This window comes from Narcine bancroftii, chromosome 2, assembly GCF_036971445.1.
Source record: "Narcine bancroftii isolate sNarBan1 chromosome 2, sNarBan1.hap1, whole genome shotgun sequence".
Classification (NCBI taxonomy): domain Eukaryota; kingdom Metazoa; phylum Chordata; class Chondrichthyes; order Torpediniformes; family Narcinidae; genus Narcine; species Narcine bancroftii.
In genome coordinates, this window is record NC_091470.1 from 251,783,651 (window position 1) to 251,809,934 (window position 26,284).

At 40.7% G+C, this 26,284-nt stretch overlaps 1 protein-coding gene across 1 annotated transcript in view; it reads left to right on the forward strand.

The window, feature by feature from the left end:
- The first annotated feature begins 444 nt into the window (after positions 1-444).
- LOC138752673 (voltage-gated potassium channel regulatory subunit KCNG2-like) overlaps positions 445-26,284 on the forward strand; it is a 36,850-nt gene continuing 11,010 nt past the window's right edge. Inside the window, exon 1 of the mRNA XM_069915400.1 lies at positions 445-1,242. Coding sequence (XP_069771501.1) covers positions 508-1,242 — 735 coding nt within the window. The 5' untranslated portion in view covers positions 445-507. The remainder of the gene's footprint in view (positions 1,243-26,284) is intronic.

Below are 26,284 nucleotides of genomic sequence, written 5' to 3' on the forward strand. Positions count from 1 at the left end.
CTTTTAGAACCAAACTGAACTTAGAAGTTGAATAAACAGCTCTTATTAAATGAGAAGGATGGTGGTCCTTCCCCCCACCTTCCTCCTCCCCCCCCCACCTTCCTCCTCCCCCCCCACCTTCCTCCTCCCCCCCCACCTTCCTCCTCCCCCCCCCACCTTCCTCCTCCCCCCCCACCTTCCTCCTCCCCCCCCTACCTTCCTCCTCCCCCCCCCATTTATTCCCCCTTTCCTTCCTCCTCCTCCTCCCCCATTTATTTTTCACAATTTTTTTGCCAGTTTCTCAAACTCCTTATAACAGGGCTTTTATGTTCTTTTGTTTAAACTCCCTTTGAACTTGGTAAGAAATATAACTAACGTAGTTGAGTCTGACCTCTGGAAAATCTGCTGTTCTCAAAGTGCTGTATATTTGTTTTTCTTCATTACAGATGCAACAGTTTTACTTCATCGGGTCTTTTTCCATGAGTGTGGAAAACTGACTAGTCCATTCCTGCAGAAATTCACATTGCGATGGCTCTGCTGGCTGAAGGCAGGTCTGGTCAACAGTTTGCTAACTTCACTTGCACATTGGAGAAGCTAGAAAGCCACACCAGGAAAGGAATCTATTACCAAAAAGCCAAACTGCTTCAACCCGACGAGGATGCCTACAGCATCGCCCAACTCGGTGATAGAACTTTTGTCATTGTCAACGTTGGGGGTAACAAATATCAAATTCCATGGACTACCCTGGACCAGATCCCATTAACCCGGCTGGGTAAACTCAAGGCATGCAGCAATTATGAGGAGATCATGGATATCTGTGACGATTATGACATCAATCACAATGAATTTTTCTTTGACCGCAATCCTTGTGCCTTCAGAACGATCATGACATTCCTCACAGCTGGAAAACTGAGGCTCCTCAGAGAAATGTGTGCTCTCTCCTTCCAGGAGGAGCTGGTGTACTGGGGCATTGAGGATGAAAACCTGGAGTGGTGTTGTCGTCGTAAACTCTACCAGAAAGTGGAGGATTTTGAAGAAATCAAGAGGGACTTTGAAGTGCTCCTTACTGAAGAATCACAAGGTACCTTTGATGATGCGACTCGGCTGGGTCACTGCATGAAGAAGCTCAGGGACATGGTGGAGAATCCCGATTCAGGAATCCCAGGAAAGATCTTTGCCTGCCTCTCAGTTCTGTTTGTGACGATCACTACCGTCAGTCTCTGCATCAGCACCATGCCAGATCTGAGGCAGGAAGAGGAGAGGGTAAGCTTCTTTATACTATTAAACTTTGGTTTTCCAAAAATCTGATCGCTGTATAAAAACATTAGCAGCAAATGAACCCATCTTAATAGTTCCTTTTAAAAATTCCAAAACTGTCCCAGGTTACTGAGCCTGATAATATTTTTGTTTGCTGTGAATCCATCAAATAATGATGTGCAAGAGTGTATTTAGTTTAGGATCATTGTTGGGTTTTCTGACCATTTTTATTTAAAAATTACAGCAACATTGTGAGTAGATTTTAATTCAGAGGATAGAGAAAGTAAATGGTCAGAGGATTTTTCCCAGGATGAGGATTCTAAAACCATGTGCACATATGGAAGGAGTTGCTGGAGTTAAGTGGTTGAGCCAGGTACAATTGTAACATTGAAAAGACATTTAGACAGGCATACAAGATGGTTTATATGATAATGGGACTCTTGGGTAGACAACTTCCAATATGGACAAGTTGGGCAGAAGAACCTGATTCTATGCTGTAAAATGCCTTCTATAGCCTTAACCTTTCTCACATTTCACCTGTCAATGAATGCTTTAAAACCCTTACCTTGTTATTGTTGTTTAAACCAAGTAATTGGAACTCCCAAGTGCTTTGGGATGTGCTGAAGTTGTGAAAAACGCTGTTTAAGGGAAATGTTTTGGTTCTGAATTACATCCTTGAACCTCTCCACTTCTCAAGCTCTCTCCCTTTCATGTTTCCTTAAAGATCTCAGAAACCAGCCATCAAATGTTTGATTTTCAGTCTCATATTTTCTAGGGGAGATTCAATTACACTCAAAAACTGGAATGCTGGAAAGGCACATCAGGGCAAGCACCATCTGCAGACAACAAAACCGAGTTCCCATCTTAGTTCCTGTCTTTCTCGATCTTTGACATGAAACAGTAACTTTGATTCTCTTTGTATCGCTGTTGCCCGACTTGCTGAGTGTTTTCAATGCAGTACATCTTGATTGTCTGAAATGGTCAGGATTTGGCCTATTTCAGATCATTTTTAAAAAAACAGCCTGGTAGCAACAGCAAATCACTTGTAACAGTGTTTAAACACCAACAAACAACAAGGGATGGCTTTTTAAGCATTAAAATAATGTTTAATTTTCACCCAAAAAAAAATTGGCCACCATTGATCATTGACCCCTCTCGTGCCGAGAGCCTGACATCCCCAGTCGTTTCAGCTCCGAAAAAGTTTCAGGTAAGTGAGGATTTCTGGTTTGTTTCAGATATCTTCATTTATCGGAAATTGTTAAAAATTTTGGATAACTGAGGATTTTGGAGAATTGGAGTTGTACTGTACTTTGTTTTGCAGCACCATAGATCAGGATTGAACCTGGCTTGGTGGAGATTTGAGGCAACAGCATTACCTGCTCCTTTCACAGAGCCAAAATTAATTCTTACCTTTTTGCTGTTGGTCTGGAGTCCTCCCCCTTTTTTCTCTAGTCTTTAATTAAGGCGCCTGCTCTTGAAGGGCTGAGGTCCGAAACATCAATGAAATATGTTTTACCTTTTATGGCTGCTGTGAGACCAGCCAAGTTCCTCCAGCATTTCTGTGTTTTTACAACTGATCTGGTTCCTGTTTTCTTGTGAATCTGAAATGGCACAAGCTAATAGTGACATTTTTGGAGTTGCCTGAATAACGTGCAAAACTGCTTTTCATTGTGTCTGTGCACAATTTGTCCACTCTGACTATGATGTCATACCATGCTAACCCCATTTCAAGATTTAATTTATTGTCCTGTAATAAAGACAATGCAATGGAATTTGCCTCCATTAGGCTCATCTCTCTCTATCTCTTCCCTTACAACCATGATTTCTATCCAAATACCTGTTAAATCCTATAAATAAGTGCATCTGCCCCGATCACATCTTCTGATAGCTTATTACAGATAACCACCACCCTCCTGCAAACTTCTTTTTGGCACATTTACAGAGTGTGAAGCCCAGAACCCAGTTCTACAGTAAAGCTCATTAGCCCTAAACCAGCGAGAAACCTGTTACTGTTTATTTCAGGAAGCCTGTGCTCCACTTGTTAATCCGATCTGAGGCTCTGAAACTAATCAAGAATCTGAGCTAACATGTTTTAAGTGTGAACAAGCTTCTAGTGTCACCTTTATGGTGAAGATGAGCAATGATTTGTATCTAAACACACATTTGTGGAGTGCTTCCAATTTAGCCTGCAACATCTTGTGATCCATATCTAACCAAAACTTTTGGAGTTCAGTCATTTTTGGGTCAGAATTTTTTAACATTTAGACAAACAGCACAGTAACAGGGCCTTCTGGCCCACAACCCTTTTCCACCCCAGTTAATCTCCATACATTTTATCGTGTGGGGTGACAGGTGGATGCATGGAACAAGTCAAGTGGCATTATTCTTGTGACTTGCACACAATTCTATCACCTACTGGAGGTTAGCTCAAGTACTGAAGCGGATCTTAACTAGGGAGTTGAGCAAGGTTCCTGTGGTGCACTGTTAGACAGAATCAGACACACACAAGGTAAAGACTGTACAACAGGCTTTAATCCACAAAGACTTCCACAGAGCCAAGCTGTCTGTGGCTGCAGCAACTCAGTGTGAGGCCTCAGGAGGCCTATATCACCCGACCGGGTGGGGCTTGATCCATTCAGGCCGACTGATTGGCAGCGGTCAGGTGTTGTCCTGTCCCCTTACACCCCTGCAGTAGGCCAGTAGTGTACCACTACCACCACATTCACCTCCTTCTTTAAAATTGTCCCGGGGTGGGGGGGGGGGGGGCAGGCAGTAACAAGGAATCACACCCACTATGTACATACAATATTTACAGGTTGAGACGATTCAGTGGCCACCGGGGTCTCTGTGATCGTCGGAGGACTGGCTCCTGGTCACTGGTCAGAGGGGAAGTGGGGGGGGGGGGCTGGCGGCAGAGGTGTGTGTGGCTGGTGGTGCCGGGGTTGAAGTGGGCGGGTTCATCTCCTAAGGCTGAAGCGGGCCCCTGGTGGTCAAGGAGGCCATGTGTGCCCCATAGCTGCCTGGGGACGGGGATATATGCCCGGTCAGCATTGTCCTGGGTTGGAGAATGGTGTGGCGGGTGCTCCTGCTGGTGCCAGGTCCCTTGTTGGGACGGTGTCCTCCCTGCCACTGCTGAACCTAACAAAAGCGTGGTTATGGTTTGCATGAAGGAGGAAAACCTGCTCTACCAGGGCTTTAGCCTTGTGTATCCGTACATGCTTACACAGAAGCACTGGTCCTGGGAAATGAGAACAGGCGTTCATGAAGGGTCTCGCTGGTAGCAGTGCACAGCAGTGACTGAATGGCATGGAGCGCCTCTGGCAGGGCATCCTGCCAGTACTCAATGGCCCACCCTTTTGACCTGAGAGCCAGGAGGACTGCCTTCCAGACCACCCCATTCTCGCGTTCCACTTGCCCGTTGCCTCCTGCAGGTACAGAGGTTGCCCCTTTAGTAAGCCAGTGGTGTACCACCACAGTTCCAGCTTTGATTATGGAATGCCAATACTCACTTGTTCTCTTTTGGAGATAACCATATTTCCCAAGGTAGACACATGTTTAACTTTGTCCTCGCTGATTACCCTCCTATCAGACACCATCCCCTCCCACAAAAAGCCCCTCTGACTCTTCCATTGTGATCAAGACAGACTTGTTCAACAAGGTGACATAAGAAATGGGAACAGGAGTGGGCCATCAAGGTCATGCCTAATCTGGCCACAGAGTCACTTACTTGGGAGTTTCCCATAACCCTTAATGCCCCCATGTTCAAAAATCTGAGCCTTTAATGAGGCAGCCTTTTCTGCTTCATTGAGCAGAGAATTCCATGTATTTACTGTTTTCTAGGAGAAGCTGTTCATCTATCTTGACACAATGACAAATCCAAGATTTGGCCAGTGGACTATTAGTTCCATAGGACATAGATAGGAGGCCATTTTAACTCTGAGTAGAGCAACGGTTTTCAAAAATTTTCTTTTCACTTCACATACTATTTTAAGTAATCCCTATCCCATAGGTGCTCTGATTAGTAAGGGATTACTTAAGATGGTATATAAGTGGGGGAAAAAGGTTGAGAACCACTGCTGTAGACCCAATTGTTACTAAAATATTTTGCTTTAAAAAAATTGTCATTGGCCCATTTCCTTTGGAGTTATGAAACCGTGCACATAACAAGTCAATCAGGGAGGATTAAAACAGTGGTTTTCAACCTTTTTCTTTAAACTTACATACTGCCTCAAGTAATCCTCTACTAATCACAGAGCACTTATGGCATAGGGATTACTGGTATGTGAGTGGAAAGAAAAACTTTGAAAACAACTATCTTAGAGCAATTACAGTTCCTCATGAATATTCCTTTAACAGGTAGATTGTAGAATAATTTACCAAATTGTTTTACAGGACTCAAAGTAAACCTTATTTACCTCAGGAAAAGGTCGTAATCATTACATAGAACAGCATAGAAACAGATCTTTAGATGCACAATGACAAATTAAACTAAACCTACTCTGCTTGTACAAGACCCAGATCCCTCATTTCCCTGCATATTAATGTCTCACATAGAGACGCGATTGTTGATGGTCACATCAGCTTCTATCACTATTCCTGGGAACATGTTCCAGGTACTTACTACTCTTTTGGGGGGGGGGGTGGGCGGGAAGGGGGTGGTGGAAACAAACTTGCCCCTTGCATCTTCTTTTAACTTTTTCCCCCTTAAACCATAAATGCTGGTCTCTTGTACCTTTTTTAAAAACGCTGGGGGAAAAAAATACAATTTACCCATCCATGCCTCTCAGAAAGTTATAGCTGTCAGATCTCCCCTCAGCAATTCAATACTCCAGAAAAAGTAACTCATCTTTGTCCAACTCTCCTTGCAACATCCTAGTAAATCACCTCTCTCCCCTTTCCAAAGCCTCCTCATTCTTCCTGTAATATGGTGACCAGGATTGCACAAAATACTTCAAATTGAGCTTATTTGGTTGCAATGCGACTTGCTTACCTTTGTATTCAATGCCCTGACCACTGAAGGCAAGAATGCCACAGTTTCTTTTCCACGCTGTCTACTTGCTTGGCCATTTTTCGGGAGTTATAGACTTTGCATCAATGTTCTTAAAGATCTTACCATTTACTGTACAGTAAACTCCTCATACTTGCATGGATTAAACTCGTCTGTTTTCTCTCTGGCGATATCTCAAGTACAATCTCACAAAACAGTGTTCTCTGGTCCTTGGTGCAAAACATACAGACAACAGTACATATGCAAGACAAGTATTCGTATAAATAAATATTGTTTTGTAAATATGAGTATCTCGAATGGATCATATCTGTATTATTTGTTATCCCTCTACACTCGTCACAAATCCTCCAATCAATTTTTCTCAGATTGCACATATTAAAGTGTCTGTAGGCATAAAATCAATTGAAAGTATATTTAAATCCTAGAATTACCATGTTTTGATTAAATGAAAGGTTCTGTGCCTGTTCTAATGGCAGTCATGCAAAATGGCACTGCTTGAAATGTGAACAGTTGAGAGACACAAAAAAGTACCATGAGCCACAAAATGTCCATCTCAATAAATGCTACTATGCAAATCTCCTCTGGGTCCAATTAGCTGCAAATACTTGCGTAATCTATGTTCAGTATTGCTAAGGCTTGTGGAACATTTCACTCCACCATCATGGGCAGTTCCACGATGTGTAACAACAGGAAATATGACACTAAATCGCAGGGTAAGGTGACCAAAATCTCGATGAAAGAACATTTTCAAAATAAAAGGACAGTGCTTGTCAGGTCAAGAGCAATTGTGGGGAGAGAAGGAGTTTAAGGACTTTATCTGTGTATTGCCAGCATTCAGTTTTATTTCAAATTTGCACTCTCTGATGCAATTCCTTTCACATTTTAAGACATTGTGCTAAAGGAAGAGAGTTGGAGAGATTTCCGAATTGTTGAGTGCCAGCAGCCAAAGGCTGCAGTGATTAGAGTTGGAAATTTAAATAGAGAGTTGGAGACTATTGTAGTAGCCTACAAATTAAATACAAATAATGGTAAAGGTGTAAAGGTAAATGTTCCATATTGTCATGTAATATTACATTTAGAATGTAACGTGCATGAAATTCTTTGTCTACTGTAAGGAAGACAGAAAGTTGCCACTTTGTCCAGCGCTCCTCATAGAAGAGCGAAGAACGAATGCGCGACCCCTGATTTACAAGGCCAGTGCTCTAATCACTGAGCTATCAGCAGACTTGCACAAGGTTCATAGATGAACAAAATTTGATGTAGGATAGGTTTTGGATGAACTGAACTTCACAGGCAACCAAGGAAATCTAAGCAAATGTAAGTTACAATGAATAGTTGACAACTAGCAAAAACGCAGATGCAGGCTTTGACGGTGGATAATAAAAAGGAACAGGATGTCCAATTAATGGCATCATTATGGAGGTGATACAGAAAGTAGTGTGGGAAATCTGAAATAAAAATGAAAATACTGGAAATATTCAATTGGTCAGGCAGCATCTCAGGAGACGGTTAATATTTTAATCAGAACTTTAAATGTCATGGAGCGAAATGTTGGTTCTCTTATTTCTTGCTGCCATAATTGTGGAGGTGGAAAAAGATAGTCTTGAGGATGGGGAGGATTTGGTCAGTGTGGGCTCAATTAGCCATTCTCAATGGGGGAGCGCACAGCCCCTCCTGGGGGGGGGGGGGAAGTGCCACAGACTGAAATAACCAATTTTTTTTTGTTTTTTATGTAGTCGGTAGGTGAGAAGTGCAGGAAAAAAAAACAATTAAACTGGTCTGCTTCCAGGGAAGAGGGCCCATACACTTTGTATCCTAAGGGGGCCATAGCTAAAAAGAAAGGATTGAGAATGGCTGGGCTAGAGCATGCATATGGGAATAGTAGCTGTCTGTTTAGCTGATCCTTCCTTGATATGGCCAATGAATCCTACTGGTTCTGGCCTGATCCCCAAGGTCACCCACCATGGTTCCTGCATGCACCGATCTGAAAGGCCACCCAAGTTTGTCTCGCAAGTGCCTTCAATGAGGTGTGAAGGAAACTGGGTCACAAATGGCTGATTTGGTAGCCCTTCTCATTGGTCCTATTTCAAAGAACATTAAAATGATTTTGATCGTCTCTGACACATTGAGCCTCTGCCCTACTTTGAAAAAAATAATTGGGAGTAGAAATGAAATTTGCCTGCACTTACATAATTACTGAGGATCTGTGATCCACTGCTGGACTGATATGCTCATCTCCAACATCCACAGTTCGCTGCGTAGGCATGCAGGTTGGAGATGTGCTGGATAAGTGAGTCTTTACAAACAAGAGATGACCACAACTTAGTCCATTGTCCCATTTATATTTCTTTTTAGCTGGTCCTTGTTTCTTTGAGAACCACCTCATTTCAAATGTATTTATATTCTACAGTCCTACCATTTTAAATAAAATATTCAGGGAAAAAAAAGACAGTCCTACCTTGTAAGCATTGTACAGTAATTGTGTTTTTTGGATTAAAACCCATTTCTTCTGCATTACCAAATATCCACAGATCCTTGAACTGTGATCATTATTAAACAAATAATGATCATCTCTTAGGAGCATCTATCAGGAACAGAACAGTTATGTACTTAAAATCAAGCAGATGACCCGCAGAAAGAAGCCAGCTTCCTTTTTATCTGGAATTATGTCTCTTCTTTGCCTAAATCTTGCAATGTAATTGAGTGGCTGGTCTCATTACCAGAAAGAACTGGTATAATGGTTGATCACACCATATTCTTACCAAAAATACATCTTGAAAAGAATGACCCACGTCATAACTAACGCAATTAGCAAGTTCACTTATTATCCACTTCTGCAATTATGTGCGAGAAATTCATCCCCAGATAATGAGCTTTGATATCCAAGCATTTTTTTTCCAAATACTGATTATCTGAATGTTATTTTAAAAAATGCAAATAATAAGACATGAAGGAGTATATAAAATCACAAAAAACTCCTTTGTTTATGGTTTAAAGAGATGAGAAGATTTTTTTCCCTCTCCTGTGGCAAGTTAATGTGATCTGCAAGTTGGGGGTGGAGGAAATTCAATAGCAACTTTCAAAAGGAAATTGGATGAAGGGGAGAAAATTGCAGGACTCAGGGAGGACTAATTGGACAGCTCCTTCAAGGAGCCAACACAAGTACGATGTGCTGTGACCCTTTTCAATGTGCTAAAATTCTAAGTCTAAGCTTCATCAAAAGAGGGTGTTTTGCCTGCATTTAGTAATTGGGAGAAAAAAATACTTTTTGCAAAGGCAGTATGCAGCACCACATTTTGACCATCATCTGTCAGAACAGAATTCTTCCACCACTGGTCTACATAGAACATTTCAGCACAGTACCAGCCCTTCAGCCCACAATGTACTGACTACTCTACAAAAATCTAATTTTGCCCTGCCTCACTACCTATTTTTCTTCCATCTATGTGCCTATCCAAGAGTGTTGTCTTACAACCTCAACTATCATCCCTGGCAATGCATTGCTGGCCCCACCACTCTGAGTAAAGAAACATTTGCCTCTGAACTTTCATCTCCCATTCACCGTAAACCAATTTCCTGAGGCAACTGTAGCAAAGAACAAAAGAGTTGGCTGCCCCCCTTATCTGAGCCCATCATAATCTTTAACACCTCTATTATGTCACCTCTTGCCCTTCGTCACTCCAAAGCGAAAAGTCCTAGCTCTGTCAACCTTGCTTCATGTTCTCCATTCAAGGCAAGATCCTGGCAAATCTCCTCTGCGTCCTCTCCAAGGCATCTACCCTCTGAACATTAAACTGCTCATTCTAAACATTAATGCTAGTTTTACTTTAACTGGGGAGATAGGGGAATGGTCGAGAGCAGAGGAAAAGGTAAGGAAAATGGGGTGGGTAAAATAGGAGATAGAAGGGAAAGATGAAGAGATGGTCAGTAGTTAGTTTACATTACACATCTCATTGGCACAGCTGATAGAGCTCCTGTCTTACAGCTCTAGTGATCCAAGTTCAATCACGACATCTGGTGCTGTCTGTGTGGAATTTGTGCATTTTTCCTGTGACAGTGCAAGTTTGCTCTGGTTTCTTCCCATATCCCAAAGATGTGCAGGTTGGGAGGATAATCAGCCAATGAAAAACTATTGTCATGTAGGTGGATAGCCAAATTGATGGGAATGAGGGGAAAAAAACCATTTCTCAATGGGCCAGCATGGACTGTGTGGGCCAAATCTCATCTTCTACACATTTCCATAGGATGTATGTGTTTGGTGAAAATTACCCTGAGAATTGTTTTGCCCAGTGGTTTTCTATCTATGATTAAAGTCTATAATGGGTACATTGGAGGAAAGAGGCATTGTACTATCCATAAAGAAAAGCTGGCTCTTTACTGTGATGCGTTAGAATAAATTCATAACAAGTCCAGATGTGTTTATTAGTGAACACAAAAGGACTCATAATATGGAAATAATCATTGTACTGTGGTAACGATGAAGTCCTTGCTAATGGTCAACAGAAAATATCGGAGCCCTACCTACCTTATTTTGCCAAACCAGTCAACTCAGGCCAACTAAAATCCAAACGCCCGAACCCCATGCCTATGCGCCAATTATCCGCAGTGAATAGTGCACTTGCCCTGGCAGCGACAGAACACGCTCAGCCTCCGGAATGCCGCAGCCAAACCATTGGCCATAAACCACGCACTTTTACCTTCTACAACACCGGCCCCTAATTATTATGGCTCAAATAATAATTACACAATTATAAATAACAATCAAACACAGTATATTATGTGGATGATATTTCTTTGTTCTTCACAAGGCCAGAAGTTATTAGCACATAGCCTTGAAAAAGACCAGTGAAGTCTGTAGTCTGTGTCGTGGGGAAGGCACAGGTCCAAAATAAAACAACAAAATAAAGTAATTTTTGGGCTTGGCAAAGTTGCTCTGTCTCCTGTAGAAGGCAGACTTTGTTGATAGGTCTGTTCAGAGAGCTGGTTTTGGTCTTGATTAGAACATGACATACAAGTCCCTTTTTGTTCAGAATAGTCTCAACAGTTTTTCCAGTTAGCCAGGAGTTTCGAGGTGCTGAATCATCCACGATGATCACGATGTGTCTCCTGGTGAGAAGTTGCGTTTGACGTTAGACCATCTGTCGTTCCTGCAGGTGGGGAAGATCTTCTTTAATCAATCTTTTCCAGAACAAGTCCAACATATACTGAACTTGCCTCCACCTGCGACAAGCATATATGTCTTCCTTCTGAAACTGCCCTGGTGGCATCGATGGTGTAGTCTCAAGGAGCAGAAGGTGGTTCAGGATAAGTGCTTGAAGGTCATTTGGATCCATAGAAGCCTTGGTGATTGGACGACTATTGAGGATAGCCTCAGCTTCACATAAAACTGTGTGGAGACTTTCCTCACCAAGAATGCACATTTAGGGTGGAATTGAGAACCTTTCACACTGATCTAATCTTTCCCATATACCTCCATGGTGTGAGCCATCAGGGGGGGAAGGAAGATCCAATTGATTCCTTTCTGGAGCAGTGTATTATGGATATGACCTTGATTCTAGCTTTCAATTGCCTCCTTCAACTCATGCTGAACTCCCATAAAATTGGTGCCATTGTCAGATCGTAGTTCTTTCACTTGACTGTAAAACACTGAAGGGCATTGATGAGCCTTTGTCAAATGATGATGCCACTTCGATGTGAATTGCTCTTATAGCTAAACATGTGAAAATAACACCATAACACTCCTCCCATGCTTCACTCCAAAGTGTCCAAAATAACCGACTCCGACATACGTGAAGGGAGGTTCATCAGGAGAGACTCTGTCCAGGGGCAAATTTGCCATCTACTGTTGTCCAGAAGTAGCACTGGCACAGTGGCATCAGGAATCCAATATTTTAGGCATAGTCTGGATAACATGGTTGCGACCATGATGACCCACCTCTTCATGAACATGTCGAAGAATTAGATCAGAAATATGAAAATCTTAGGCCAGTATGACAGGATGTTTCTTCTCTTCTGGCATTGCTGCTCTGCTAAGTCGCCCACCTCATTTTCCAGAATGGGGTTGAGATTACGAATGCAGCTCATCCTCTTAACTTTCATTCTTTTTCTCAGACGAGATTTCATCTGCAAATCTTCTTGGGGAAAAAAAGCAGATTATCTCCATTTCAACATTAGCCAGCTCTTCAACCGTAAAACCACTATTTTCCCGAGTCTCAAGATTTCCTGTCTCGTTTTGTGGCAGATCTCTCCGACAGATGTAAACTGGATGAAGCTGAACAAGTACACCGCTTGCTCATTTCGTCTTTCTGCTATGATACAGGAGCAGTCCTTTATGTCTGAGCATCCCTGCTACTCCCCTTTTCAAACGAGTCCAGGATGAGAAGTAATGAGTTAAGTTGGTTACTGGATCCACTTCTTCAGATGTTATCTGAGCAGCGTTTACAGTTATGCTACCGATTACAGAGTCCTTTGATGAGATTTTTTTCCGATCCATCAGGATTTTGAGGCCAAAGAAGAAACAGAGGCCTGGACACCTATATTTCTTTCTTCAGAAAAGAATGTGACTTTCAAATGGGAAGCTAACTGTTTTAATAAATCTCCACTGCAGTGCATGTGAGACTTGGTCAATTTCAGCAACTCAGCTGGCCACGAACGTCAGAACCTTGTGGTCTTATTGTTGATGTATTTGAGCAAAGAGGTGCTATTGGTGGAAAATATGGAGTCTGCTAATTCCATCTGCAGTTCTTTTCACCACACTGTGTCCATTCTGCTCATCATGGTGGCAGCAGTCAACTCCATTCAAGGGCTTAGTGGCTGGCTTTAATGGAGCCACTCTTGCTTTTCCCATCACAAACCCACAATTGCCTGACCATGCTTATTAAGTAGCAACAGGCCACTAACAGTTACGTAACTATCATCAAAATAATGCCGTTGAGCAGATGTCACCATTCCAAAGTTTGTGGGTTTGAAGCTTATGAAGATCCTGAATCCAACACATCCATTCCTGTATAATGAAGTTTGGGATAGTATCATTACAACCAATCATTTTCCTACACAAGTCTTGCAGGATCTTCTTGGCAGTCAGAACTACTGGTGCCAATATTCCTAGGGGATCATATATCGAACTGACAGTTGAAAAAAATCCCCCTTATTTAGAGGCATCAGTCTTTCAAGATGATTTTGAACTTAAAAACGTCAGACTGAACACCTAGAATCCTCTCCATGGGAAGGTTGTCATGGTCCAAGTCCAGATTTTTCATTTCTTTTGCTCTCTCTGTTTCAGATATGGTAGCCAACACATGACAATGGTTACTTATCCACTTGGTAAGTAGAAAGCTTCCCTTGAAACAAATTGCTTGTAGCTCATGATAAAGAGCTATTGCATCTTCTTCTGAAACTGATGAAGTGAGGCAGTTCTTCACTTAGAAGTTGTTCATGATGGTGCTTACAGCTTGAGGGCTAAGCTGTTTAATATTGTCCTCAGCCCACCTCCTAAGAGCCAAGCTCACACAACTTGGAGATGAATTTGCTCCAAATAGATGCACTGTCATTCTGTATTCCACCATGTTCTGACTGTAGTCTCCATCAGGCCACCAGAGGAACAAGTCACAATCTTCTTTTGGTACTTTCACCTGGTGGAACATTGCTTCAATGTCTGCAGTGATGATAACAAGTTATTTACAGAATCTATCCTAGACTCCTATAAACCTACTGGTCAAGTCTGGCCCTTGTAAGAGCAGAGAATTTAGTGAAACTCCCTGAATTGTCCCTCCACAGTCAAACACCACTCAAAGATTTTTTTCTTTTGTGGATGCAAAACCCCATGGTGTGGTAGATACCATTTTTTGCCATCACTACGTTCCAAGACCCCATCTGGTACTTTCTCTGTTTAACCTTTGGATATCACGTCAGACGTGAATTTGGAATCTTGAATCTTAACTTCAGGTTCAATGTATGATGTTCAGCAACACTTCTATTGTCAGGCATGCATATTTCTCTTTTCTTTAAAGGTGATCCAATGCAATAATGGCCATAGACTAGCTTGGGAAGATTTTGAGACTAAATACAAGAACTGCTAGTCTTCTCTTGAAGGCTATTGGTCGTCACTGAGATGCTCAGGAAAATCAGTCCTGAACTGCTGTTCCCACAGCTCATCAAGTTTCACAACTGATATCCTGTTGACACCAGTCACTTGATGGTTCCTGAGCAGTATCTTTTTTCCTCCTAACGTCTAATAATCATCCAACCAAACATGGTTTTGACCATGAAAGGTCCATTTTCCATACTCCGTATTACATCTAGTGGTTCCGAGTCATTGGTACATCTCAGCCATTCAGCAACTCTGTCTCAGAGCCAATTTCAGGTAGATGAACATTTCTTAGATGAGACCACCAATCAATATTGTTTTGATGTGGGATGTTTCTTTTGTGGTCAGGCGCATCTTCAGAATCTTTGGTACATCTGAGCCAATGAGCAACTCTGTCTCAGAGCCTTTTTAAGGTAGATGAACACTCTTTAGATGAGACCGCCAATTAACCCGGTTTTGATGTGGGATGTTTCCTTTGTGGATAGGCATATCTTCTGAATATACCTGGGATAGCACAAGAATTGCCACTGTCTAGTCCAGCAACCTCTAAGCCTGAAACATTTCTGGTTTCAACAAATGTTCTTTGACCCATAGTTCTCAAAAGAATCTTTGACCTTCTCTGAAGATTAGCCTTATTCATTGTGCAATATGATGCTACCTGTGTCAAGAAATGGATAAGTATGCACTGTTGTGTTTCCCTTCCTGGCCTTGACTTGTACAGGCACCATTGAGGGTTTGCAGTTATCCTCACTGGCCCCAGTAAGACCACTTGTCTGAATAGAGGCTGCAGCTGTTCTCAGCTGCTTCCTTTCTTTCTGCTTGTTCCTTTTCCACTTCCTTCTTCTTTGGTGGATATGCAACATTCTGGGATGTTTTAAACCACATGCGTTGCCAATGTGTCCTTTACACAGATAGACAAAACATTCTCCATTTTATTTTAGGAAAGTGGTTTTCTCACTATGTCCCCTCTTTTCCAACTGTGGACACATCTCCAAAGCATGTCCACCTCCACAGGAGAAACAGCTCCTTATCACAGGCAAACCCTCCTTTTCCTTTGTTCCTCCATCATTTTCCTTATCTTCAACTGTCGCAGTGGTGGCAAAGATACTTCCTTTTATTCTTGGATGAGGCTGTGACTTGGACCTCCTTACAACTTTGCTCACTGTTGGAGTGTCTTTGATATCTCCAAATACTGCATCTGTTGCAACTCTCATTTGCCTTTCAAAGAAATCCACCCTATCCTTAAAGGTAGCTCTTTGTGGATTTTTTTCCTGGAATTCACAGACCATAATTCTCCATATATCCCTCAGCCAGTAGGGCCACTTCCTTATAATGACCAGCATATTAGCAGGCATGTGAAGCTCATGTATGTAGTTGATATCTTCCATAGCATTAGGACATCCTCTTAGAAAGAGGATAAAACCAGCCCTCTTCAGAAAAGAAGAAAAAAGTTAAAAGACAAAAAAAAGTTCAATAAATATAAAATATAAGAAATAAAAGATAAAGTTGCAGAGAAGAGAAAGAAGATGGCACCTAAGAAAGAAAATGTAAAAACAACGGGAAAAAAAGAAGAAAAGACACCAGAAAAGAAAGGAGAAGGCTTTACCTGCATGAAGGATCAAGGAGCTGTGGTGCAGAAGAGCGTCTGATCTCCAAGGTTGGTGTCAGCCCTGCGGAGTCACGACTCCCTGACCGGTGGACTACAAAATTGGCTCTCTGAGCCAAAAAATGCGCAATCTAAGGTAAAGGAAAACACTGACAGGAGGGGGGCTCAGCCGAGGAGCGGGCAACCACGACGCGACCAGCTGAGGGACACCTGATGCCAGGGCTTTCAGCTGAAAGATGAGGAAAGTAGTAGGAGAGGGGGTGAAGTACCAGGTGAGAAAGAAAGTCATTGGGGTGAACGGCAAGAGGAGCAGCAGCAGGAGGCTTGACAGATGAGCAGCTCAGAAGGAGAGGACCAACAGCAAGAGGCCAAGCAAGAAGAGACCTGACAAAGTGAGACAAGCAACTCATCTGAGAGACAGATACAAAGAAGAAAAGAAGAAGACACAAATACAGGTACAGACACAGAAGGAAGAAGAAGACCAAGATCTTCACAGAGAGATAGAAGGTAAAACGGATGGACAGAATATAGATAAAGCTTTTTTTGAAGAACAAATGAGAGCATTAAAAGAATGGTTGTCATTAGAATTTAGTGCAATTAAAAGAAAAATGAAAAGAACAGAAGATAAAATGCAAAGATTAGAACTCATGACAGAAATAGAGAAAAGAGTAAAAAATGTGGAGGAACGAGAAACGGCTGCAGAAATGGAAGTAAATGACTTAAGAGGAAAATTGGAAGAAAGTGATTAAAAAAATTAAAGAGATACGAGTTGTTAGCTCAAAAAATTGAAATGTTGGAAAATTATAGTAGGCGAAACAACATAAAAATTGTGGGCCTGAAGGAAGATGAAGAAAGCACAAATATGAAGGAATTTATAAAAGAATGGATCCTGAAGGTCCTGGGAATGACAGAAATGCAGGAAGGAATGGAAATAGAAAGGGCTCACAGAACACTTGCTCCAAAACCACAGATACATCAAAAACCAAGATCCATTTTAGTTACATTTTTGAGATATACGACAAGAGAAAATATACTGGAACGGGCAAGGAATAAAGTTAGAGAAGACAATAAACCATTGGATTAGAAGGGTCAAAAAATATTTTTTTACTCAGACTTAAGTTTTGAACTCTGAAAGAAGAGAAAGGAGTTTAATACAACAAAATCGATCCTATGGAAAAAAGGTTATAAATTCATTTTAAGACATCCAGCTGTGCTTAAAATATTTATCCCCGGGGAGCAAAACAGACTGTTCTCGGATCCGAAGGAAGCACAAAAATTTGCAGAATGCTTGCAGGTCTAAGGAGAGATGAAGAGATGTAATAAGAATGAAGAACAGTGATAAAATATATATAAAGATGTAAAAACAATGTATATGTAAAGAACTAAAGAAGGGAAGGAAGGAAGTAAGGGAAAAAAAGGGAGAACTTTGTTATATGTGTTTTAAAAAAAAGTGTTTTCTTGGGGGGGTTGGGGGGAGAGAATAACAGTCCTTGCGAAATCAGTTGATGCTTGCGAGCAAAATCACAATCCAAACAGAAAGGGGAGTTGTGGTTGCCTAGCAAGGGATAAGAGGTAACTCAGAGAGGGGGGGGGGGGGTATTTGGGGTTAAGGTAATATTGGATGTGGGAGCTGTTGGAGTATTTTATGTTTTAAATGTGTTGTCATACATTGTGTTTAAAAAGGGAAAACTGAGAGATGAAAATGGGGAAAAGGGGGATAGTGGTGGTGAGGAAGCGGAAATGAGGTATAAACAGGATATGAGATGGCCACGTTGAACTATATGACTATAAACATTAATGGAATACATAACCAAATTAAAAGGAAGAGGCTATTAAATTTACTGAAAAATGACAAAAAATAGATATAGCATTTGTGCAGGAAATGCAACTAACTGAAGTGAAACGTAACAAATTAAAGAGAGACTGAGTAGGACACGTAGCGGCAGCATCATATAAATCAAAAGCTAGAGGTGTAGCTATATTAGTTAACAAAAATGTACCAATCCAAATAGAGGAGGAAATAATAGATCCAGCAGGAAGGTATGTAATGCTAAAGTGTCAGATATATTCAGAATTTTGGAATTTGCTCAATATTTATGCACCTAACGAGGAGGATCAAAAGTTTACGCAGGATATTTTTTTGAAGATTGAAATATATTGATAGGAGGGGATTTTAACCTTAATTTGGATCCAATTTTGGATAAAACTAGACAAAAGACAAGCAAAAAGAATCAAGTGGCCAAATTTATGGTTAAATCAATGCAGGAAAGCTAGATTTGAGGAGATGCGAAAGGACTTGCAGGGTGTGCATTGGGACAATTTGTTTTATGGGCAGGATGTAGTAGAGAGATGGAAGTCTTTTAAAGATCAGATTTTGAGAGTGCAAAAGCTTTATGTTCCTGTTAGGTTAAAAGGAGGGGCAAAAGGTTTGAGAGAGCCGTGGTTTTCAAGGAATATTGGAAACTTGGTTCGAAGAAAAAGGGAGGCGTACATTAGATATAAGAAGCATGGAGTTAAGGAGATGTTTGAAAGATACATTGAATGTAAGAGGAATCTTAAGAGAGGAATTAGGAAAGCTAAAAGAAGGTACGAGAAAACTATGGCAAGCAGGGTGAAAACTAATCCAAAAGAGTTCTACAAATATGTTAATGGTAAGAGGAAAGCTAGAGACAAAATTGGTCCCTTAGAAGATCAGAGTGGAAAACTGTGTGTGGAACCTAGAGAAATGGGGGAGATATTGAACAGTTTCTTTTCTTCGGTATTCACTAAGGAGAAGGATATTGGGAGATGTGGGATAAAAAAAGCAAATTGGGTAAATATGGGGAATATAGAGATTACAAAAGGTGTAGTTTTAAGGCTTTTGAAGAATATAAAGGTGGATAAGTCTCCGGGACCAGACGGGATCTTCCCCAGGACATTGAGAGAAGTGAAGGAGGAAATAGCAGAGGCTCTGGCGGTAATTTTTCAAATGTCATTAGATATGGGGATAGTGCCGGAGGATTGGCGCATTGCGCATGTGGTTCCGTTATTTAAAAAGGGTTCAAGGAGGAAGCCTGGCAACTATCGGCCTGTAAGTTTGACGTCTGTGGTAGGTAAATTAATGGAGAAAATTCTTAGAGATAGTACTTATAAACATCTGGATAGACAGGGTCTGATCAAGAGCACTCAACATGGATTTGTGGGAGGAAGGTCATGTTTGACCAATCTGATTGAATTTTTTGAAGAGGTGACTAGGAATGTGGATGAGGGTAGCGCAGTGGATGTTGTCTATATGGACTTCAGTAAGGCCTTCGATAAGGTACCACATGGAAGGTTAGTTAGGAAGGTGCAGTCTTTAGGTATAAATTTTGAGATAGTCAAATGGATTGAACATTGGCTGAAAGGGAGAGGCCAGAGAGTGGTAGTGGATAATTGTCTATCAGGTTGGAGGCCGGTGACCAGTGGTGTGCCTCAAGGATCTGTATTGGGCCCATTGTTGTTCGTTATATACATTAATGATCTAGATGATGGGGTGGTGAATTGGATTAGTAAATATGCAGACGATACTAAGATAGGTGGAATAGTGGATAATGAAGAAGGTTTTCAAGGATTGCAGAGGGATTTGGGCTGCTTAGAAAAGTGGGCTGAAAAATGGTAGATGGAATTTAATGCTGATAAGTGTGAGGTGCTTCATTTTGGTAAGAAGAATCAGAATAGGACATATGTGGTAAATGGGAGAGCATTGAGGAATACAGAAGAGCAGAAAGATTTAGGAGTGACGGTACATCGTTCCCTGAAGGTAGAAACTCACGTGAATAGGGTGGTGAAGAAGGCTTTTAGTATGCTGGCCTTTATCAATCATTGCATGGAATATAGGAGTTGGGAGGTGATGTTGAGATTGTATAAGGCGTTGGTGCGGCCTAATTTGGAGTTCTGTGTGCAGTTCTGGTCGCCTAATTATAGGAAGGATATAAACAGAGTGGAGAGAGTGCAGAGAAGGTTTACCAGAATGTTGCCTGGGTTTAAGCATCTGGAGTATGGGGAGAGATTGGACAGATTAGGTCTTTATTCTTTGGAGCGTAGAAGGTTGAGAGGGGATTTGATAGAAGTATTTAAGATTATGAAAGGGATAGACAGAATGGATGTGGATAGACTATTTCTGTTAAGAGGAGGAAAGTTTAAAACAAGAGGACATGAGTTAAGAATTAAGGGGCAGAGGTTTAGAGGTAACATGAGGGGGAACTTCTTTACTCAGAGAGTGGTAGCTGTGTGGAATGATCTTCCGGGAGAAATAGTGGCGGCGGAGTCAATTGTATTATTTAAGAAAAGGTTGGACAGGTATATGGATGAGAAGAAGATGGAGGGTTATGGGCATTGTGCAGGGAGGTGGGATTAGAAAGGGGTGTTTGGTTTGGTGCGGACTAGAAGGGCCTAATGGCCTGTTTCCGTGCTGTAATTGTTATGTTATGTTATGTTATGAAATGAAATTTATGGATGTATAGATGAGGCAACACCCAAGAGAGAAGGAATATTCATATTATTCGAGTAGGCATAAAACATACTCAAGGATTGATATGTTTTTTGTTGTCGGCCCATATTCAGGGGAGCATTAGGAAAACTGAATATAAAGCTAGATTACCATCTGATCACTCACCCCTGTTATTAGCAATAGAACTGGAGGACATCCCACCAAGAACATACAGATGGAGATTAAACTCCATGCTACTTAAAAGGCAGGGATTTAGAGAGTTTATTGAACACCAAATTGAAACATATTTTGAAATAAATACAGAATCAATGAAAGATAAATTTATATTATGGGATGCAATGAAAACCTTCATTAGAGGGCAGATAATAAGTTATGAAAAAGGATTAGAATCGGGAAATAGACCAGCTGAAAAGGGAGATAGTAAGTACAGAAAAGGTACTAGTAAAAAGGGATGATATAATGAAAAGGAGAGAATTGGCGGACAATAAAATAAAATACGAAACATTACAAACCTACGAGGTGGAGAAGAACATAATGAAAATAAAGCAAAAGTATTACGAACTGGGAGAAAAAACACACAAAATATTAGCCTGGCAACTTAAAACAGAACAAGCTAAAAGAACTGTATTGGCATCAAGGAAAAAGGACAAACAAATTACATATAAACCAAAGGAGATTAATGAGAACTTTAAGGAATTTTATGAACAATTATACCAAACTGAGAACAAGGGGAAAGATGATAAAATAGAAAAGTTTTTAGTTAAAATTGAACTGCCAAAATTGCAAGAGGAACAAAACAAACTGATAAAACCATTTGAAATAGAGGAAGTACAGGATATATTAAAAAAGCTGTTGAACAATAAAACGCCTGGAGAGGGTGGATTCCCAATAGAATTCTAAAAAACATTTAAAGAGTTATTAATTCCTCCTCTCCTGGAAGTAATGAATCAGATAGAAGAAACACAAAACTTGCCAGATTCATGTAAGACAGCAATAATTACAGTAATACCAAAGATGGGGAAAGATCCACTAACACCAGCATCATATAGACCAATATCTCTACTTAACTCAGATTATAAGATTAGAGTGAAATTATTAGCATTCAGATTGGCCGATTGTGTACCAAAAATAGTAAAACAAGATCAGACTGGATTTATTAAGAAAAGACGAACAGCGGATAATGTCTGTAAACTTATTAATCTAATTCATGCAGTTCAAGGAAATAAGAAGCCAACAGTGGATGTTGCTTTAGACACAGAAAAAGCCTTTGACAGAGTAGAATGGAATTATTTATTTAAAGTATTACAGAGGTTCAATCTACTAGAAAAATATATTAATTGGATTAAAGCATTATATAATGGACCATTTGTGAAGGTAACAGTAAATGGATATGTATCAAACCAATTTAAATTAAGTAGGTCAATTAGACAGGGGTGTCCATTATCCCCCTCATTGTTTGCTTTATCAATAGAACCATTGTCAGAACTGATAAGAACAGAAAATAAAATAAAAGGGATAAAAATAAAGGAGAAGGAGAATAAAATCAGTTTAATTGTAGATGACATCATAGTATACTTAACAGAACCAGAAATATCAATAAAAGAATTACATAAGAAATTGAAGGAGTATGGAGAACTATCGGGGTACAAGATCAACGCAAATAAAAAGTGAAGTGATGCCAATGAGTAATGCAGATTCTACAGAATTTAAAAAAAGTATCACCATTTAAATGGCAAACACAAGCAATCCGATTCTTAGGAATTAGGTTCTTTTCTTTGGCTTGGCTTCACGGATGAAGATTTATGGAGGGGTATGTCCACATCTGCTGCAGGCTCGTTGGAGACTGACAAGTCCGATGCGGGACAGGCAGGCACGGTTGCAGCGGTTGCAAGGGAAAATTGGTTGGTTGGGGTTGGGTGTTGGGTTTTTCCTCCTTTGTCTTTTGTCAGAGGTGGGCTCTGCGGTCTTCTTCAAAGGAGGTTGCTGCCCGCCGAACTGTGAGGCACCAAGATGCACGGTTAGAGGCGATATCAGCCCACTGGCTGACTAAAACCACCTGTACAAACTAAATTATCATCCACTAATAAAGAAATTGCAGGAAGACTTAGAACATTGGAAAGAATTACCGCTAACGTTGATAGGGAGAGTAAATTGCATTAAAATGAATGTCTTCCCAAGAATACAATACTTATTTCAATCATTGCCAATCCCCTTAACAGAGAAATTATTTAATTAACTGAAGAGAATAATAAGGAAATTCTTGTGGAAAGGGGGAAAACTGAGGATAGTTAACAGAGAGGGCTTGCTTCAGACTTCCACCCCCTAAAATGATAAGAAGACAAAACTACTTGATCCAGTGTTTAAAGGTAGATGACACTTTTTTCTTGTTTATTTTTCATTGTGTGACTGAGGATACATTAACAAAGAGGTACAACCAAAGTGGTTTGCAGTTACCAAACTTTAAAAAATATTATAGAGCAGCACAATTAAGGTATTTATCAGATTTTTACCAGACAAGGGAAAAACCAGACTGGACTAAGATAGAACTAGATGGTGAAATATAAAAGCTCACCAGTACTGCATCATTTACTTAATATATGGAAAAAGATCCACTTAGAAAGGAAAAAAAACAAATTACCAAATACCAAATTTGTTATTGACACAAAACCCACTAATCCCTTTTACAATAGATAACCTTTCCTTTAGAGAATGGGAGAGAAAAGGAATCAAAAGAATAGAAAATTGTTTTTTGGGAAATAATTTATTAACATTTGAACAGTTGAAGTACAAATATGGAATAACTCATGGTATAATGTTTGCATATCATCAACTGAAAGCTTATTTAAAGGATAAATTGGGAAACAGATTGAGATTACCAGAAGGAAGCAGCTTTGAATATGTGATTACAGACACAAAGATAATTAAATGATTTATAACGAACATGTACATTAAGCTGGAAGATAAGGAAAATGATGAAATAAGCTATAAACCTAAATAAAAGTGGGAAAAGGATTTAAACATAAAGATAAAAAAATGAAACATGGGAAAAGTTATGTTCTGGGACTATGAAGAATATAATAAACACAAGGTTACGCATGATACAGTATAATTGGTTACACAGGTTATATATCATGCCTCAAAAGTTTAAAAAAAATGGGATCCAACATTATCAGATAGATGTTTTCGCTGTAAGAAGGAAATGGGAACAACAGTACATGCAGTTTGGGCATGTAAGAAAGTGAAAATATTTTGGGAAGATCTAAATCAGATATTAAATGAAATCACAAAAAATAACATACCAAAAAATCCAGAGATCTTTCTTCTACGTAATACAAGAAGTAAGGAATTAGGCCTCAAATTGGATAAAGCGCAAAAAAGATTTATTATGATAGCCTTAGCAGTAGCAAAAAAATGTATAATGTCAACTTGGAAAATGGAAGAGAGCCTAAGAGTACAGAATGGTATATGGAAAAAATAACATATAATTAAAAAAATAAAAAGTCACATTATTTGAACAAATTTGGGAACCATACATGGAACATAACAGAGAGGGCTTGCCTCAGACTTCCACCCCCTAAAATGATAAGAAGACAAAACTACTTGATCCAGTGTTTAAAGGTAGATGACACATTTTTCTTGTTTATTTTTCATTGTGTGATGACATTGTTTAATGGTTTTATTGTATTGTATATATTGAATTGGTTTTGGAGGGGGGTGGGAAGGGGGGAGGGAGGGTAGGGGGGAAAAAGGGAGAAAATGCCACTGTGTATATTTAATGAGAAACATTTGTATATAATTTGGTTGATATGATTCTCAGTGTGAAAAATAATTATATTAACAAAATACTGTGTACAAAGGATTCATTGAACGCTTGGTACTGATGAATCTCTTTCTTGGGCATGTTGCTGGATTAATGATGCCTTTCCATGGCTGAGAATACATTGATCTGTTCACCATTGCTTGTAACAGGTAAATGTAGCTGAAGATGTCACTTGTGCACATTCAACCGGATTACTGATGCTTGACTGAAGCGTCAAGGGAGCTATGGTGAGAGATTAGATTTGAGCTACAGCTCTGTCTGAGTTTATTATTATTGGTAACTCCGTGCTTTGGAGAATTTGTCCATGTGTATGCATGAGTAACCGAACACTGGTCCCCTTTAAGGCTCCTAGAACCTTCACTGTGGCCATATTAGCAGCAGTGTTTTGCTCCCAGCTCGCTGCTCTTTTTTCCTCCTCGTTCTTCCTTTGCTGGTCTTCTTATTTTTCTAAGGCATATTTATCCTTAAGCAATTTTTGCCGTATAAAACGAGCAACCACTTCAGCCTTACCCTTTATACGTGCAGATATAGTACTTATACTGGAAACTGTGGAGCTTCATCTAGAAGAACTTCATTTGCTTCTCCTGCTTCCAACATTTGACACATTTGGTTGTATTTCATCCTGCAGGTCAGATGTTGCCTTAATATTTGACTCTTTCTCCAGTTGGAATTGCACATCCTTTGCATCTTCATCCTCTTTACCACCATTTGGTGATACACCTTCAGCCATTTCCAAGTTTTTGACTTTAAATTCAATCCATGTCTTCTGCAGTGGTTTGAATCGTGCAGCAGTGGCCATTTTGTGGGTCACCATCCAAGCGTCTACCAAGCTCAAGCAGCAAGCACGCACAACACAAGCCCAAAATCAACAGTCCCCAATGGATAAGTGGCAGCACCTCCAAAGTGTTCAAACTAAATAAGCGCACAGAAGGAATCCTCAAAAGTAATCCTCCCGCTTCTGATGTGCTGCTATCAGCGACCAAGTTTCTACCATGGCAGCAGTCAATGATATCACTGTGATTCTCGGCAAATGACTCTGCCAGCATGTACATATGACACTCTGCTCTAGGATAGAAAGCCCTGAGCACTTCTGCGGCCAATGGAGGTGGAACGATGTCTGTGGACTGCGCTCAACATTTCCACCATATTGCTTTCAGTATCGTCCAAAGAGGGTCAAGAGTCCAAATGTTCCAACATCTCCATTCAGTTCTAGTGCAAATGCGACTATTTTCTTTTGTCTAAAATGTAGCGACTTCTTTGGCTTGGCTTCGCGGACGAAGATTTATGGAGGGGGTAAATGTCCACGTCAGCTGCAGGCTCGTTTGTGGCTGACAAATCCGATGCGGGACAGGCAGACACGGTTGCAGGGGAAAATTGGTTGGTTGGGGTTGGGTGTTGGGTTTTTCCTCCTTTGCCTTTTGTCAGTGAGGTGGGCTCTGCGGTCTTCTTCAAAGGAGGTTGCTGCCCGCCAAACTGTGAGGCGCCAAGATGCATGGTTTGAGGCGATATCAGCCCACTGGCGGTGGTCAATGTGGCAGGCACCAAGAGATTTCTTTAGGCAGTCCTTGTACCTTTTCTTTGGTGCACCTCTGTCACGGTGGCCAGTGGAGAGCTCGCCATATAACACGATCTTGGGAAGGCGATGGTCCTCCATTCTGGAGACGTGAACTATCCATAAAAAAGCCACATGGAGGCTAAGTCGGCTCTTTACTGTGGCCCATTAGAATAAATTTATAACGAGGTCCAGAAGCATTTTATACTGTTTATTAGTGAACACAAAAGGACATAACGTGGTAACAATCATTGTAATGTGGGAATGTTAACATCATGCTAAAGTGATTAATGGTCAACAGAAAATATCGGAGCTCTATTCACTCATCTGTCCCGCTATACCAGTCCACGCAGGCTAAATAAAATCCAACCACTTGAAACCCACACACATGCACCGACCAGCCACAGTGAATAGCGTGCGCATCAGCAGAACTCACGCAGCCTCAAGACCCTTGAATGCTGCCGACGCCCGCAGCAAAACCATTGCCCACAAAGAACGCACTTTTGGT